The 15,081-nt window shown below is 36.0% G+C and overlaps 1 protein-coding gene across 2 annotated transcripts in view; it reads left to right on the forward strand.

Moving 5' to 3' along the window:
• GALNT5 (polypeptide N-acetylgalactosaminyltransferase 5) overlaps positions 1–15,081 on the forward strand; it is a 41,723-nt gene that overhangs the window by 6,703 nt on the left and 19,939 nt on the right. For both annotated transcript variants that reach the window (XM_034425422.3, XM_034425431.3), the window contains 6 exons: positions 6,769–6,935; positions 8,378–8,497; positions 11,717–11,852; positions 12,407–12,526; positions 13,027–13,144; positions 14,170–14,493. In XM_034425422.3, coding sequence (XP_034281313.2) covers positions 6,769–6,935; positions 8,378–8,497; positions 11,717–11,852; positions 12,407–12,526; positions 13,027–13,144; positions 14,170–14,493 — 985 coding nt within the window. The remainder of the gene's footprint in view (positions 1–6,768; positions 6,936–8,377; positions 8,498–11,716; positions 11,853–12,406; positions 12,527–13,026; positions 13,145–14,169; positions 14,494–15,081) is intronic.

Below are 15,081 nucleotides of genomic sequence, written 5' to 3' on the forward strand. Positions count from 1 at the left end.
CTGTAGCCGTCACTTCTACGAGGTTCTCTTTCTGGAATATCTTTAGCCCTTGACTTGATAGCTACTACAGGTAGTCCTCGACTTACAATAGCGACTGTTCAAAGTTACAACAGCACCGAAAAAAGTGACTTATGACCAGTGGTGGGTTTCAAACAATTTTACTACCGGTTCTGTGGGTGTGGCTTGGTAGGCATGGCTTGGTGGGCTTGGCAGGGGAAGGATACAGTAAAATCTCCATTCCCACCCCAATCCAGGGGAAGGATACTGTAAAATCTCTATTTCCTCCCGATCAGCTGGGACTTGGGAGGCAGAGAATAGATGGGGGGCGGGGCCAGTCGGAATTTTTACTACCGGTTCTCCGAACTACTCAAAATTTCCGCTACCAGTTCTCCAGAACTGGTCAGAAGCTGCTGAAACCCATCTCTGCTTTTTTTTCACATTTATGACTGTTGCAGTCATGTGATTAAAATTTAGATCTTTGGCAACTGATTCTTATTTATGCTGGTTGCAGTGTCCAAGGGTCATGTGATCAGCTTCTGTAACCTGACAATCAAAGTCAATGGGGAAGCCAGATTCACTTAACAACTGTGTTACTAACTTAAAACTGTGGCAAGGAAGGTCATAAAATGAGACAAAACTCACTTTACAAATGTTTCACTTAGCAACAGAAATTTTGGGTTCAGTTGTGGTTTTAAGTCCAGGACTACCTATAGTTCAGCATTTTGTGACCTGGAATGGATATAACATAAAATTATTTTGCCCTTGGATTATTATAACATCCTTAACAGCATCAAAAATAACACTGAGGCCTCCTTCTTAGTATAGCAGTTAGTTTATTTGTCCAGTAGTACTCTTTGCTTTATATAGGTCTGGTAGTCATATAGCAAGAATTGCAATGTGTTTCTTTTTTGGAGACATTTATATATTTCTTTTCAATGTGTTCCAGTTCCAGGGTATCTCACAATTAATAAAATAGATAAATAGATAATAAAACAATCCATAAAAAAAGCAATATGATACAGATAAGTCTTTGATTTACGGAATCAATGGGGACCAGAATTTCCATAGTAAATTGGGGCTGTTGTAAAGACAGTCATCATGTGACCAGACCCAATTTTTTGTGATCATTTTTACCACAGTTGTTTTTTATTTGTTGTATTTTTATAATGGATGATTTTAATATTTTTTCAAGGTTCTTTATTGTTGTAAGCAGCCCAGAGTCTTTGGATACAAGATGGGTAGCAAATAAATATATATGAATGAATGAATGAATGAATGAATGAATGAATGAATGAATGAATGAATGAATGCACATATGAAGTGAATCATATCATTAAAGCCAATCCAGCTTCCCCATTTGTTGGAAAGTAGCTAGGAAAATTACAAATCATTGTCATGTGATTTCACGATGCTGCAGCTGGTCATAAATGGGAACTGGTTGCCAAGCAACCGAATTGTGATCATGTGATCATGAGGATGATATGATGATCATAAGTACTGGGACATTTTATAAATCATTTTTTCCGAGACGGCCATAACTTGGAAGCATTGTTACACAAATGGTCATAAATCAAGGACTGCTTATGTAACATAATTTAAGTTTCACAGCAGTAAAATGTGTTGGAACGAGCATCAGATGTAGCAATGTTTTTAAAAATTTGGCTTAAAATAAAGTCTCTGGCACACATAAAAAATGCAATAATAGACAATATATACATTTTCCTAGGGGAAAATAACTTGAAAATTTCTGTCCTGCCCCATTCATCTGGTAGGGACTCTAGAGGACAGTTTCAAGGACAATTGTGAATTTTTATTTTACATTGTACTAAAACTATATTAAAATGAAAGTTTTTTGAAAGTACCTTGGCCTAGTTAAAAGTGTGTGCGATCTGTGCTCATAACCTGGGGCATACATGGCAGCAAAGTATCATAGTGTTGCCTTTTTACTGTGTCACATGACACCAGAGGTGGTATTCAGCAGATTCTGACCAGTTCTGGAGAACCGATAGCGGAAATTTTGAGTAGTTCGGAGAACTGGTAAATACCACCTCTGACTGGTTCTGCTCCCATCTATTCTCTGCCTCCCGAGTCCTAGCTGATTGGAAGGAAATGGAGATTTTACAGTTTCCTTCCCCTGGAGTGGGGAGGAAATGGAGATTTTACAGTTTCCTTCTCCTGGAGTGGGGAGGAAATGGAGATTTTACAGTATCCTTCCCCTGGAGTGGGGAGGAAATGGAGATTTTACAGTATCCTTCCCCTGCAATGCCCACCAAGCCATGCCATGCCCACCAAGCCACGGCCACAGAACCAGTAGTAGAAAATTTTGAATCCCACCACTGCATGATACTCAGATACTTACTGATGCAGAATGTTTTAGGGGTTTGTCACTATCGCTAAAGCTTTATAACTAAAAGGTTCTTGCTATCTTCCTGACACTCTTATCTTTTCATCTTTTTCTGAGTACCAAAACTAATTCATTCTGAAACCTCACATTTCCAACCTGCAGCCACTAGAGTGCACTGGAAATCAAGTTGTTGTTTTTTCTTTCTCCCAGCTGGAATAAAACTAGGTTTACTTGTATAAGAATTGTGTTAAGAATAAAAAATAACTTCCATAAACTCACATTGCAGTTTTATGCTAGGGAATTTTCAGAGATCAATCTATAGTGTTAGGTAATTATAGTAGTAGTGGAACACATTTATAGAGAGGTAGATTCAGTGATTTACTTTCTCCTTTCCCCTGGAGAGGCATTTCTTACTACAGCCTTTTCCAAGCTGATTCCCATTGTTGAAAGAAAAATCCATCTGGTTCAGTTCCAAGCCGGGAGAAAGGTACTGAAAATAAAATGGAGGCTGGAGACTGATTAGAAAGAAAGGTTCCCTTTATTGACGAAGCAGAACTACCAACCACATGTGATTCAGGGACAGTTGACAAAATGGAATTGAGAGTGGGTGGATTTTTATACCTTCTTTGGGCTTTGTATTTGAGCTTCCTGTTCCTGTGCAAGAAAATATTCTATTGGCTGTTGTCAGATTTCTATGGGGTCATGGCTGGCTCTATAGGCAAAAGGGGAAATGCAATTCCTAGGTACATGTCTGAGCTAATTCTCTCAACCCTTTTGGCTTCTTAATTGCTTATTTGGAGTTTCTTGTCTGACCCAGTCTTTCTGAACGGATTGCCAAATCTGCATTTCTAAAAGCTGGCCTCCTCAGTTTTTGCTTGGGGGCAGGGAGACTGATGCTGATTTCTACCTCCCTTAAGATTTTTTTCCCCATTTCTCCTTTAGAGGAAATATTCTATCCTGCCTTTTTAATATTTTGTAAAATATTTCATTGTTCTAAAAGTGGGGGGAGGGCTTCCCACATCATGCTGGCTTGCCATTTTTGGAGTTGCAATGAGTGTTACTGAATAAGTCCAAGTAAGACCCAGTTCATAATATACGTGGCCTTCAGGCTTTGATTATTCTTTATTTTTTCAATCAAAAGTAATTTTACCTTTGTTATGGCAACTTTGAGAAGGTTCAGCTTTGGTGCTGGCATGTTAGCATTTAGGCTCAAAAGAAAAATCATATGTTCCTTTATGCTTCTGGATTATATATCATAGGGTTTTCCGTATCTTCAGTTATTTCTATATGTTAGTCTTTCTCTACCTGAATCCCTCTATGTTACTTTGGATTACAACCCTCATTTCTCAGTCACATGTAGAATTATTAAAATTGCACTGAGAAGAACCAAAGTGGAGGAGACTGCTAGAAGGTCTCACAAGTTGGCAAAAAAAGAAAGAAAGGTTTACTGTACAATAATGCAGATCTAGAACAGATGAGTGCACGAAAAATTAGATAAGCCATGGAGGTGCTATCCATTTTATACTTAAAATAGCATGTTACCTATTTTCAGGCTTTTATAACTCCAGTTAAATCGGGATTACAACTCCCAGGAGACCCGGGGCCATGTTGGCTTAGACTTCTGGAAGCTGTAATCTCTGGGCAGTTGGAAAACATTAGTTTAGGTGTTAGATGCTTCCAGTTTACACAGAGTTTACATTTGCTTCACATCTAGCTTCCTTGTACCATAAAATCCACAGTGTTTGCTCTTCATAAATTATTTCGTTTCTCTTGACTTCTATTTCCTTATAACACATTGTGATTGCCAACCCTTGTTTTTTTTTTTTTTAAACAAAGATTTTCCTTTGGAAAAATAATGTAGGTGCCTTGGGATTTGAAGACTATTTTGGCCACCCTGCTTGATCACAGGAGGCGGGTGCTATTTTAAAACTAGAAACTGGCTAATAGAAATCCAGGCTGCAGCCTGGATCTTTTATTTTTATCATCCACTAGGGACTATTCTTTGCCAGCGACAAGGATGTATTAATACAAACAGAAATTCTATCAACAGTTAGTGCCAGCGTATGAGGTTATTTCTCAATTAAACTTAACATAGAGTCTTTGTGATTGAATTTAACGCTTGTTCAGGAAAGCATTTAAGTTGGAAGTCCTTTATGGGGGTTCCTTCTCTGCCAGTAGACCTTCACTATGATATTCATGGTCAGAATAGCATTGAATGGCTGCATCTAGCTTCTTTTAATTTACTCAAGTGCTTTGGTTGACTTTGTCCAGCTTGGAATATTGTGACAAATTTATAAGAGTATTTATCTCCAGCCACATGTTTCTTCATGCAATGTTAGGTCAGAAAAATGTTATATTTTATGTGGGGATGGAATATGGAAGAGTGCTATTCCAAGGCTTTGCAGCTATCTGAGGATACCAGCAATAATATTATTATTAAATTAGTAATAATATTATAAAGTAAATAATAACTTTGCCTCCTTGCAGGAATGCTTAGAAAACACCATGCCTCATTATAGTTTTCACTTTTCAGTCTTCTCGTTTCTTGATTAACCCTTGGAGGAAACTGGAAAACATATCCCCAATCACAAATTCCTGGCAAGGGTCTTTCCATTTTTTTTAATCTTACTACAAAATTAGTTCCTTTGTTGTTTTCTTTGGGTAGTAACTTCATGGCATTTGCAGAATTTTTTACATCTTGCTTTTTCCAGCATCCTATATAATGGCAGTAAGCTCCATGGCTTTCTTGAAAAAAGTCTTCTAGTCAATCTCAGAACTGGGTACATATTTTAAGATAATATAATGTGGATGTGCCTGAAAAGCCTATTTGGTAGCTGGCAATATGTATCTCGAAGCTCAAATACTTTGGCCACCAAATGAGAAGAAAGGACTCATTGGGAAAAAAATTGGGAAAGATTGAAGGCAAAAGAAGAAGGGGACGACAAAGGATGAGATGGGCAGATAGTGTCACTGATGCAGTGGACATGAGTTTGGGCAGACTCGGAGACAATGGAGGACAGGGAGGGCCTGGTGTATTATGATCCATGGGGTTCTAAAGAATAGGATATGGCTTAGTGACTGAACAACAACAATATGTTTCTTAAAACTGAAGCAATCAGACCAGGCCACAAATCTGGATTTTAAGTTGAACTTTAAAAGTTCTACATGTGCTCTTTGGTATACTAAGCTTTCCCCTTCTCCTAATCCCTCTATTTTCAGTATTCTTTTGACAGTTGAAGAGAACCAGGCAAATCTGTCTGGACCCATCCAGAAATTAACGAGGATCTGAAATTTTTACTCAGGAATGAGATATTGTGAGTGTCTGAGTTAAGGACTTGAAAAATGCTCTTACTAAAAGAGGCCAGAAAAAACTTGGTTTTTAAATTTAGAATGTATAAAAAATTATGCACCAGCGGGTCCTGTTTTTTTTGATATAATGTAAATTGGATCTTGTGTGGCATGAAGATGCAACTGTAATTTATGATTTGTATCTAGCATATAGCTACACTGTAGGCACAAAAATTGACAGTCTAAAGGCCAAGGACCATGTCTTATTGATATGCTTCCACTTCTGGCCCAGGATGGGGCATAAATTCTGTGAATTTCAGTGAAAACCAGCTCATTAATCCCAAAAAGTGGTCTTTTTGTAAAGAGCAGAATTTCTCACTGTGATATTTTTGTCAGAAACTCAGTCACTGTTTGGTTACAATAGTATTTGTGCAGTTACAGTCAAGGTCAGCCCATGGAATCGGTGCCAAAGCCTTTAGTTTGTAATCCTAAACAGGGCCTTTTTCCTTGAACAGATCCTTTTCCTCCCTGATGCTTATTTACATATTGTCTTCACCTGGTCTGATCTGCTTGGATATGCAGAAGAAGATATGACAGATATGCACCTGCCACTGTCTGATCATGGAAGAAACAGTTTATGTTTGAAGTTTGAACAATCTAACTTTAATTTTGAGATTAAAAAATTATCAGAGGAAAGAGTAAAAACCTTCAAATTCCCTAATTAGAGAGTACACGGACAGCAAACTGAGCAGGTGTAATAGCTCTAATGCTCCCCACTATATTGAGATGTATTATAGTATTATGTCATTACTATTTCTCAATTTCTATTAAGCGGGTGCCTAGCAATGCTTCACAGCTGATGCTGTTAGCTGTATTGGATTCAGGTACTCAAGTGATAGTTTTCCTTTCTTTATGCTCAGATTTCTTTCCCACAACTTTTAATTGCCGGGGAGGAAGTGTTTGCATTTTGAGAGGTATAATTTAACTAGAATTTATTTTTTAGTGCTCAACTCTCGTCCTCAGAAGAAAATAAAGTTTTTATGGCAATTAGAGAAGTTAATGTTCACTTCTACCAGTAAGCTTGTATCAAGTGTTTATGATATATTATGCTATGCTATTAATCTCTTTTGCTCCAGATGTTCAGATCTTCTTGTCCACAATGACCTTCCCACCACTAGCATTATCATGTGCTTTGTCGATGAAGTATGGTCCACTCTCCTGCGCTCTGTCCATAGTATCCTCAACCGGTCCCCCCCTGAATTGATTAAAGAAGTTATTTTGGTGGATGATTTTAGCACAAGAGGTAAGTCAGTGTCTTAGAATCAACATGCCATTTGATAATTTGTTGTTTGAAAACAAAACTTTTTTTTCATCATGATACAAGTTACTGAGGTTCTCCAATGCATCCCATACATTTCCTGAAATGTCAAAATGGCCTTATTTTGCTTCAGTGGGCCCCCATATGTCAAGCACAAAAGATCAAGTCCACCCATGAAACGCCAATAAATGGATTTATTGCTACTCATGCCTGTGCACAGGAATCTCCTCAACTAACGATGGTCACCTCTTTGGAACAGAGTCAACAGCAGTTAGTTCTTTTGTGGCTACGTAGGGATTCTAGTGTGATCCCTCTTTTCACTCCGCCTCCAGATTCTGCCCTCCCTTCTCCTAAATTATATCATATTATTCCTCCCCTTACAATTTAGAAACAAATGTACCATACATATGCATTTGACTTAAAAGCATCCAGAATATTTTGGGGTCATTGGATGCTTGTCTGTAACGAATGGGAGATCAGCTAAGTATGCCGCTGAAGCCTGGTAGAAAGAATTTGCTTTTGACCTATAGAGAGAGGGAAGTTGTGTAAATATATTATGACAAAAACACTTTAAAACTATGAAATCCTTATAGGGGAAAAAAAGATTTGGCAGTACTTGGTCGATAGTTGTAGATAGTGCAGATAATTCTTTTTTCCTTTAATAATAATTTCCCAGAAAATATCATTGGGCCATTTTGTAACGCAGAAGCAGCTGATTGATGACAGGAACATTTTCATGACTGCTTCAAACGTTGGCAACTCAGGTTTTTTTTCTCTTCAGGAAAAGTAATTCTCTGCAGCCTCATAGGCCTCCTCATCCCAAAAGTGCTATTTTATTCCTTCCTTTTTGTGGGACATAAAGAATACTGCAAACCTGGAGATAGCTGTTAACCAAGTCCTTGTTTCATTTAGAGGATCCTTGGTTTTTATTATTTAAAACGGTCAGAAGTGACACTTTTAAGCAGCTTGACAGGTAGAAGGTGGTATGTTTATTTTTCCAAATTGCAAGAATACTGTAGTCCCAAAGGTGCTTTTTCAAGAGGCAACTGGACTTTCTGGTTTTTCTTTGGAGACATTTCGCTTCTCATCCAGGAAGCTTCTTCAGCTCAAGAATATTGTAGATTTCTGGATAGACCAGTTGATATAAATAACAGGTATTTTGTATGTGTGCATCTTTGTGAACATTTTACTGGATCAATTCTTCTTAGTAAGGGTGACATGTAATCAGTTGATTAATATGTAATAGTAATATACAGTTTCTACCCCCAATAATAACTGTTGGTAGAAAATAACTTTTTGGTATTTTTCAATATCCTCTACAAGTATCGGAGGCAGTGTTTGGGGACTGATGACCCATTTTATTAGTTAAGTTTGAAATAGGTACAATCTGTAGTCCACATACTTGATTCTCCTTTGTTCTAATTTAGCTTACCTGAAGGACAAATTAGACAAATACATGGCACAGTTTCCAAAAGTCCGTATCCTTCATCTGAAAGAAAGGCATGGTTTAATACGAGCAAGACTAGCTGGAGCAGAGATTGCCAAAGGTAAGCAGAATGGCATTGATTGATTAATTGCAGCTACCCTACAAGATACAGAAATAATTAGAACAATCTAATTTGTTAAATGAAACTTGTTTGTTTAAATTTCATTAGAATAAAGGGAACTAAGTAGTTTGTTCCTTGCTTTGGTTAGCTGGGAGCAGGTGCTAACACACAGAACTCAGCTGAGTTCGCACATTGTGTGAAGTTATGGCTTGTTTTATCCACTCTCATTATTTTAAGCAGTTTACAGTTGAAAATAAAATAAAATATAGGCAGTCCTCATTTAATGACGGTTCTGACTTTATGACAGCAGTAACCGAGTTGTACAAACGAGTTGTAAATATATCCGAGTTGTACTTATAACTTGTACTTGTTTTTTATTTTATTTTTCCTATTTTGTGTTTTTACTGCTGGTAAGCCACCTAGTTGTCGTGAGCATGTAGGCGGCTATATAAATTTTCTAAAATAAATAAAATAAACTGGTCCTCAGAGTTCCATGTGATACAATTCCCCATGGTCACAGGATTGTGATCTGAATGCTTAACAACTGACCTGGATTGCCAGTTGTCGCCGTGTCTCACAGTCAGGTGGACATGATTTGCAGTCTTGGGTTCCCACAAGTAAAGTCAGTGGGGAAACTGGTAGGAAATCAGAAGTTGCAATCATCTGAGGTCTTTGCTTAACAACCTGCAAGGTCTTAGCTTAACAACAGTAACTGGGGACTGCCAGAAATATTGTTGTTAAGTGGTGCAGTGACATGACATCACACTTCTTAGGAATGGAAATTCTAGCCCTAATTACTATTAATATTAAGGAACGCCCTATAAGCTTTGAGACCACTAAGGATTCATCAGTTCAGCCCTGATCTACACATATATTTCCTACTTTTGGAATAAAATAAGAATCTAAGAACTTGAGGCTATCAACACCACTCCATAAAATTATTAAATTTTATGTTTAATTAAAAAACCAAATCAGACTTCAAACTAATTTTAGAGATAAAACTAAAAACAACTTCCATACTTCCCCACTGTAAAGGTAATAACAAAGAATTTGTTGATTTAGCGACAGTGGCTCTTTAATCATGACATTGAGACCTAAACTGTGTAAAAATCTCTCTCTGGTTTTGTACGCTGGGCTAAGCCATAAATAAGCTGTAATACAATGTAGTATAATGTATTATTCCAACAACTATACAAGAAATTTATTGAAATTGAGATATTTTTTAAATTACGCTGCACAGCATATTTAGCATTAATTCACCTACATTCCAAAATGTCTTTCTAATCTGGCCTTTTTAATAGTTTAATAGATAATGTTTTTAATTTTTAAATATTTTTCTTGTTGATGCAGTATTTCATGAATTTGATATTGTTTTATTTGCTATGAAGCACCTTGGTGTTTTTAGCAGAAAGTGTTACACATATATTTAAAATGTTAAAACTTCCTATCTACTAAAGATAGAAATTTAGTAGCAAGTTAATATAAAGGTTTTGCCAAGAACTGACTTTGAGACCAGCTCTGCTGATATTCCAGTGTGAAGATCTTGTCTACTTTAATAGCTATTGCAACAAATTCTCTTACTAATACTTTACCAGTTTTCAGAATAATTATATATTTGGAATTGTTTTTCTTCTGAATGTTATCTGTTATCAGCTCTGGGAAATTTTATGAATAGGAATGGATAGAAAGATATGCTTTTGCTTTGATTTTTGGACTCAAATAGTTTTTTGAGATGTGTGATAGAAATACTTCCTGAAATTTTCTTTTTTTCTATTTTATATAAAAATAATAATCTGTGTTCCCCAAATTAAAGGATTACAGAGTCATAAAAAGGGTATTCTATTTGGTATCCTTGTTGCATTTTCCTGTACATTCTATCACCCTATTTCCCTTCAGAATCCTGAATAATTTTTCCACACAAGCCTGGTCTATTGGAAATCGTGTCATGAATAGGATAATGTAAATAAATTAATAAAGTCTCCAAGTTTTGAAAGCTGATGACCATCAAAATGAAATGTGAATTAACCCAGTGCTTCTTTAATGAGTTGGTTGGGTTAATTGTAGCCAGAGAAAATGAGGTAATTACATTACACAGTCAATAAGGTTTAATTATGCAGACTCACTGAGGGAAAGTAAATTTTGAGAGAGGTGAATATTTTCAGAGGTAATACCAAAAATCATCAAAAGGAGGAGAAACGTTCTGACTTCTTTCTCCATCTTCCTTCCTTTAGATAATATATCTCTATTGGTTAGGGATTGATTTTCACATCTGGTAGTCCAGCAGCCACCCTTATATGTTTAAAAATAAATAAATGTCTTGCAAATTTGTGGAGGCTAATCCTACCACTATGCACCCAAGTCATGTAACCACTAGACATATGTTTTATGACCATAAGGGGCTTATGTGCAAAGATCCCCTCCAGGCAAGAGAGAATCTATTACATTATAAAAGACCTCAGTATTAGTATATTAGTATGCATATAACAACTCCATTTTGAGTTTGCCAGATATGCAGCAGTGATGGAGGCATTAGCGGGTGATAGGACCAGTTATTGCTCACATAGAGCTAATAAGCACCTTCAAGATTGTTCTGCATGAAATAAAATTTGTCCTTCCGTAGGTATACCTTTTTATTATTACACCATTGCCGTGTTTGCAAGTCTCTGTTAATAAAATGAAAAACTTTATTAACACGTTTTCCAACTCATATGTCATATATATTAATGAAGCTTTAAAGCACATCACAATTTCACTACTCTAGAGAAATTTCTAATTAGGTGAATATGGTGCTGACCAGCGAAGGCATTCTTATCAATTAGTGAAATGCCATAAAGGACATTTTTCCCAGTGGTATATAAAAATTGTGTGTTGGAAAGAATATATGGTATGATTAAGATACAGTTAAGAATTAGCATTTCCAAGTTACTTTTTAGTGCGGAATCTTTTTATGATTCTTGACAAAGTGAACAGTAAAAAACAACATTATATCGTGGCAAGGTGGAAATTTTTGAATAAATAATGAAGAGATATAATCCGAGAAAAAAATTGCTTAAACAACGTCTCTTATGAACTTCCCTGCTATGTATGGATTATATGTTAAATATCTATCCACAGTAGGAAGCAAATATAATTTTTTTTCAAGAGGCCAATAAATACTGTAAACCTTTCCAAGTTTTTCCTGTCTCCTTGTTATAATGGCAAATTTACTTGCTCCTCTAGGTGATGTCCTGACCTTCTTAGATTCTCATGTGGAATGCAACGTGGGGTGGTTGGAACCACTACTGGACAGAATTCATTTAAATAGAAAAAAAGTTGCTTGCCCTGTCATTGAAGTGATCAGCGACAAAGATATGAGGTGAGTTTTATTCTTCCATGTTTCCCTTGAAAATATGGGGGGGTGGGGGGTGATCCATGGGCAGAGAGGACGTTTAGCATAGTTCAGAATTGAACATAGTCTTCCAAGGGTACACCGATAACTGAATTGGTCACACCTTCATGATCTCATGTACTCTGACTCTCTCCTTTTAATATTCAGCTTTTCTATATTGAAAGGCATGATCCAGCAAGCTCTTCTAGGCATGTTCCTTCAAAATACTTTAAAAACATTTATAAAGTATGAGTGACAACAGGAAAAGCCTTGGGACTCTAACACAGATTACTGCCCTCCTTTGGGCAAAACAAAAAACATCGTTTTTTGAGATCTTTTCTTGTTTGTTATAAAGTTTAATTCAAAATAAAGTAAGAAAACACAAATGTATCATAACATTAATCAGTTCATAATTTTGCAGGCTATTTTTTTTAGTCTGGTTTTGTTAACCCCAAACCTCAAAGATGTCATTCAGTTTATTATAGCTTCTGACTCAGCATTTGCTTCTTAAATTAATTCTTTGCATGTTCTCCATCATTTAGTTACATGACCGTGGATAGTTTTCAACGCGGTATTTTTACATGGCCAATGAATTTTGGGTGGAAGCCAATTCCTTCAGATGTCATTAAAAAAAATAAGATTAAGGAAACCGATATAATTAGGTAAGTATATGAAGTTAAATTTTTGTGATCAGAATTGCTTTTTAAGTAATAAATGTTCAACATGGTAGAATGACACATAGTTTATGATTTGCAAATTTCTTCTTTCTGGATGGAAACTAATATGATGTTAAACCTGACCTCTTTATTCAACTAAAAATGTTACTTTAAAGCAGAGTAAAGAACTTTTGATTTTCTAGATATTACTAAATTACCTCTGCCCATTCTGGTTCATGGAACTTGTAACTTGGCAATAAGTGGCCACAAGTTCCCTGCTTCTACTTTAAATTATTGCCTAACATAAATCAAGAGATTTTATAAGATTTTGAAAAAAACATTGAACTATTGCCAAACTAGTTTTCCAGTGTTGTGAACTTTCAGGTATGTTTGCATTTAATGCAACAATTGTCATTTGTGTGCAAAAGGACATGTCTCAAAATAACAAAAACTTCATTTGCCCTCTCAAACCACAATGTGCAAGTAATGTCTGGTTCAATTATTAGGTGTCCTGTGATGGCAGGTGGGCTGTTTTCTATTGATAAGAAGTATTTTTTTGAGCTTGGGGCATATGATCCTGGCCTTGATGTTTGGGGAGGTGAAAATATGGAGATCTCATTCAAGGTAGGTTAAACATATTTTCATTTGTTTCCGATTCGTACTTGAAAGCATCAAATTAATGCTCTCTTGTCAGTAGCTAAATCGTACATATGCATTCTCTTAACTATGGATGATTAGGAATAACTGTATTAAAATAAACAATATGTCATTATGATGTGATTATTTGTATCTATGGAAGGGGATATCCCTAATACCCAATGCCTGGTAAATCAAAAGTATGTTATTATGGCTGCACAGATGATACAAATCTCTAAGCAAGATAGTCAGCAGACAAATGAAATAAAGTAACATTTGTTATTTGTGTCTATTGTATGCAAAGTCAGTGCACCAAAGTCAAGAAAATTTTCCCTGTATATAGATAAGGGTATTATTTATAATTTTATAACTAATAATATATTAATATTTTAATTGTCAGGCTTCTTAAGCAATATATATGGTATTATCTAAATATAACTTTCATTATAAAATCCTAAGCTTCCCGTTCAACCAAGACATAAAGCTTCAAACGGTAACCAATCCCTCAATATCTATACTTGTATTTAAATCATTAGAAAGAAATGATCAATGAAGTTTTAATACAATTCATCATTAAGTTTCAGTCACCAAATGATAGACTGAGGCCTACCCACTGGCTTGCATCAAAAGAAAATTTTTTAAAAAGCGTGCAAAATAATATTTGTGCTCATTATAAGTGGTGTAATGTCTGAATTGCTAAACAACCATTATGGCTATTGTTTTACTTCTGAAGGTTTCAACAAGAAAGTAATTCTGAGTTGTAGAAATTTGAGGGGGTGTTCTATAAACCATAACTTATCCAGGAATTTGAAACCCCAAGCCATTATTTGTGCTGTAAATACATGGTTGATGCAAATCATAATTTTATATGTTCTCAACTTAGTAGATAGGGAATTTCTCGCTAAAAAAACAAAGTAAGACATATGCAGAAATTAAGACATCTACACACTGCAGTTTGTGGAATAAAATTTCTAGAAATTGTATCTATTGTTGGCCTGATTTTATTTCATCAGGTTTGGATGTGTGGAGGAGAAATTGAGATTATTCCGTGTTCCCGAGTAGGTCATATTTTTAGGAATGATAACCCCTACTCCTTCCCTAAAGATCGACTCACTACAGTAGAGCGGAATTTGGTCCGGGTGGCAGAAGTTTGGCTGGATGAATACACAGATCTTTTCTATGGTCATGGTTATCACCTTATTCAAAAAAACTTGAACATTGGAGATTTGACTCAACAGAAGAAACTGAGGGAGCAGCTTCAGTGCAAGAACTTCAAGTGGTATTTGGAAAACGTATATCCTGATTTGGAGGCCCCTCTCGTTAAAGCTAATGGGCTGGTATGTTCATTTTACCAACTTGGGTTTGTGCTATGTGCTTATGTTAATTGTGGTTTTAGCTTAATTTCTTTTCTTCTTATGCACTATAAAAATCTTGTGTTAGCAGCAGCAAAATGTATTAAGTTACGTTACTTGAAACGAGAGAACGGACGTATCAGATAAGGCCAACGTCCATTTTCCATCAAGTTCTGAAGAGATAAGTGGGTGAATTGGTTGGCTTATTATGTCACCTTGTTGCATAACACAGTTTTATTCTAATAATTCATAGTCATTTTAAAACTTCATTATGGATTTCTGTATGTATAGTATACTGAATCACTATCCTGAGGCTAACATCCACAATATAAAAAATCAAAGGACATTGCTACTGGGTTTTCCTTACTGTCAGATCCATGAATGTTCTAATATTCTAATGTCAGTATGCTTTATTTAAAGTAAAACATAGAAAAACATAAGAGTTCATCATTAGCCTATGAAGGCCCCAAGACTGTCAGATGACAAAGAGGGTGCAGCTCTACTTTGTCATTTGCTGACATCACATAATTGCCAGCATACATACAGAGCACAGCTAATCTGCAATAGTCTTTT

Source organism: Pantherophis guttatus, chromosome 1 (assembly GCF_059756535.1).
Source record: "Pantherophis guttatus breed Tessera chromosome 1, ASM5975653v1, whole genome shotgun sequence".
Taxonomy (NCBI): domain Eukaryota; kingdom Metazoa; phylum Chordata; class Lepidosauria; order Squamata; family Colubridae; genus Pantherophis; species Pantherophis guttatus.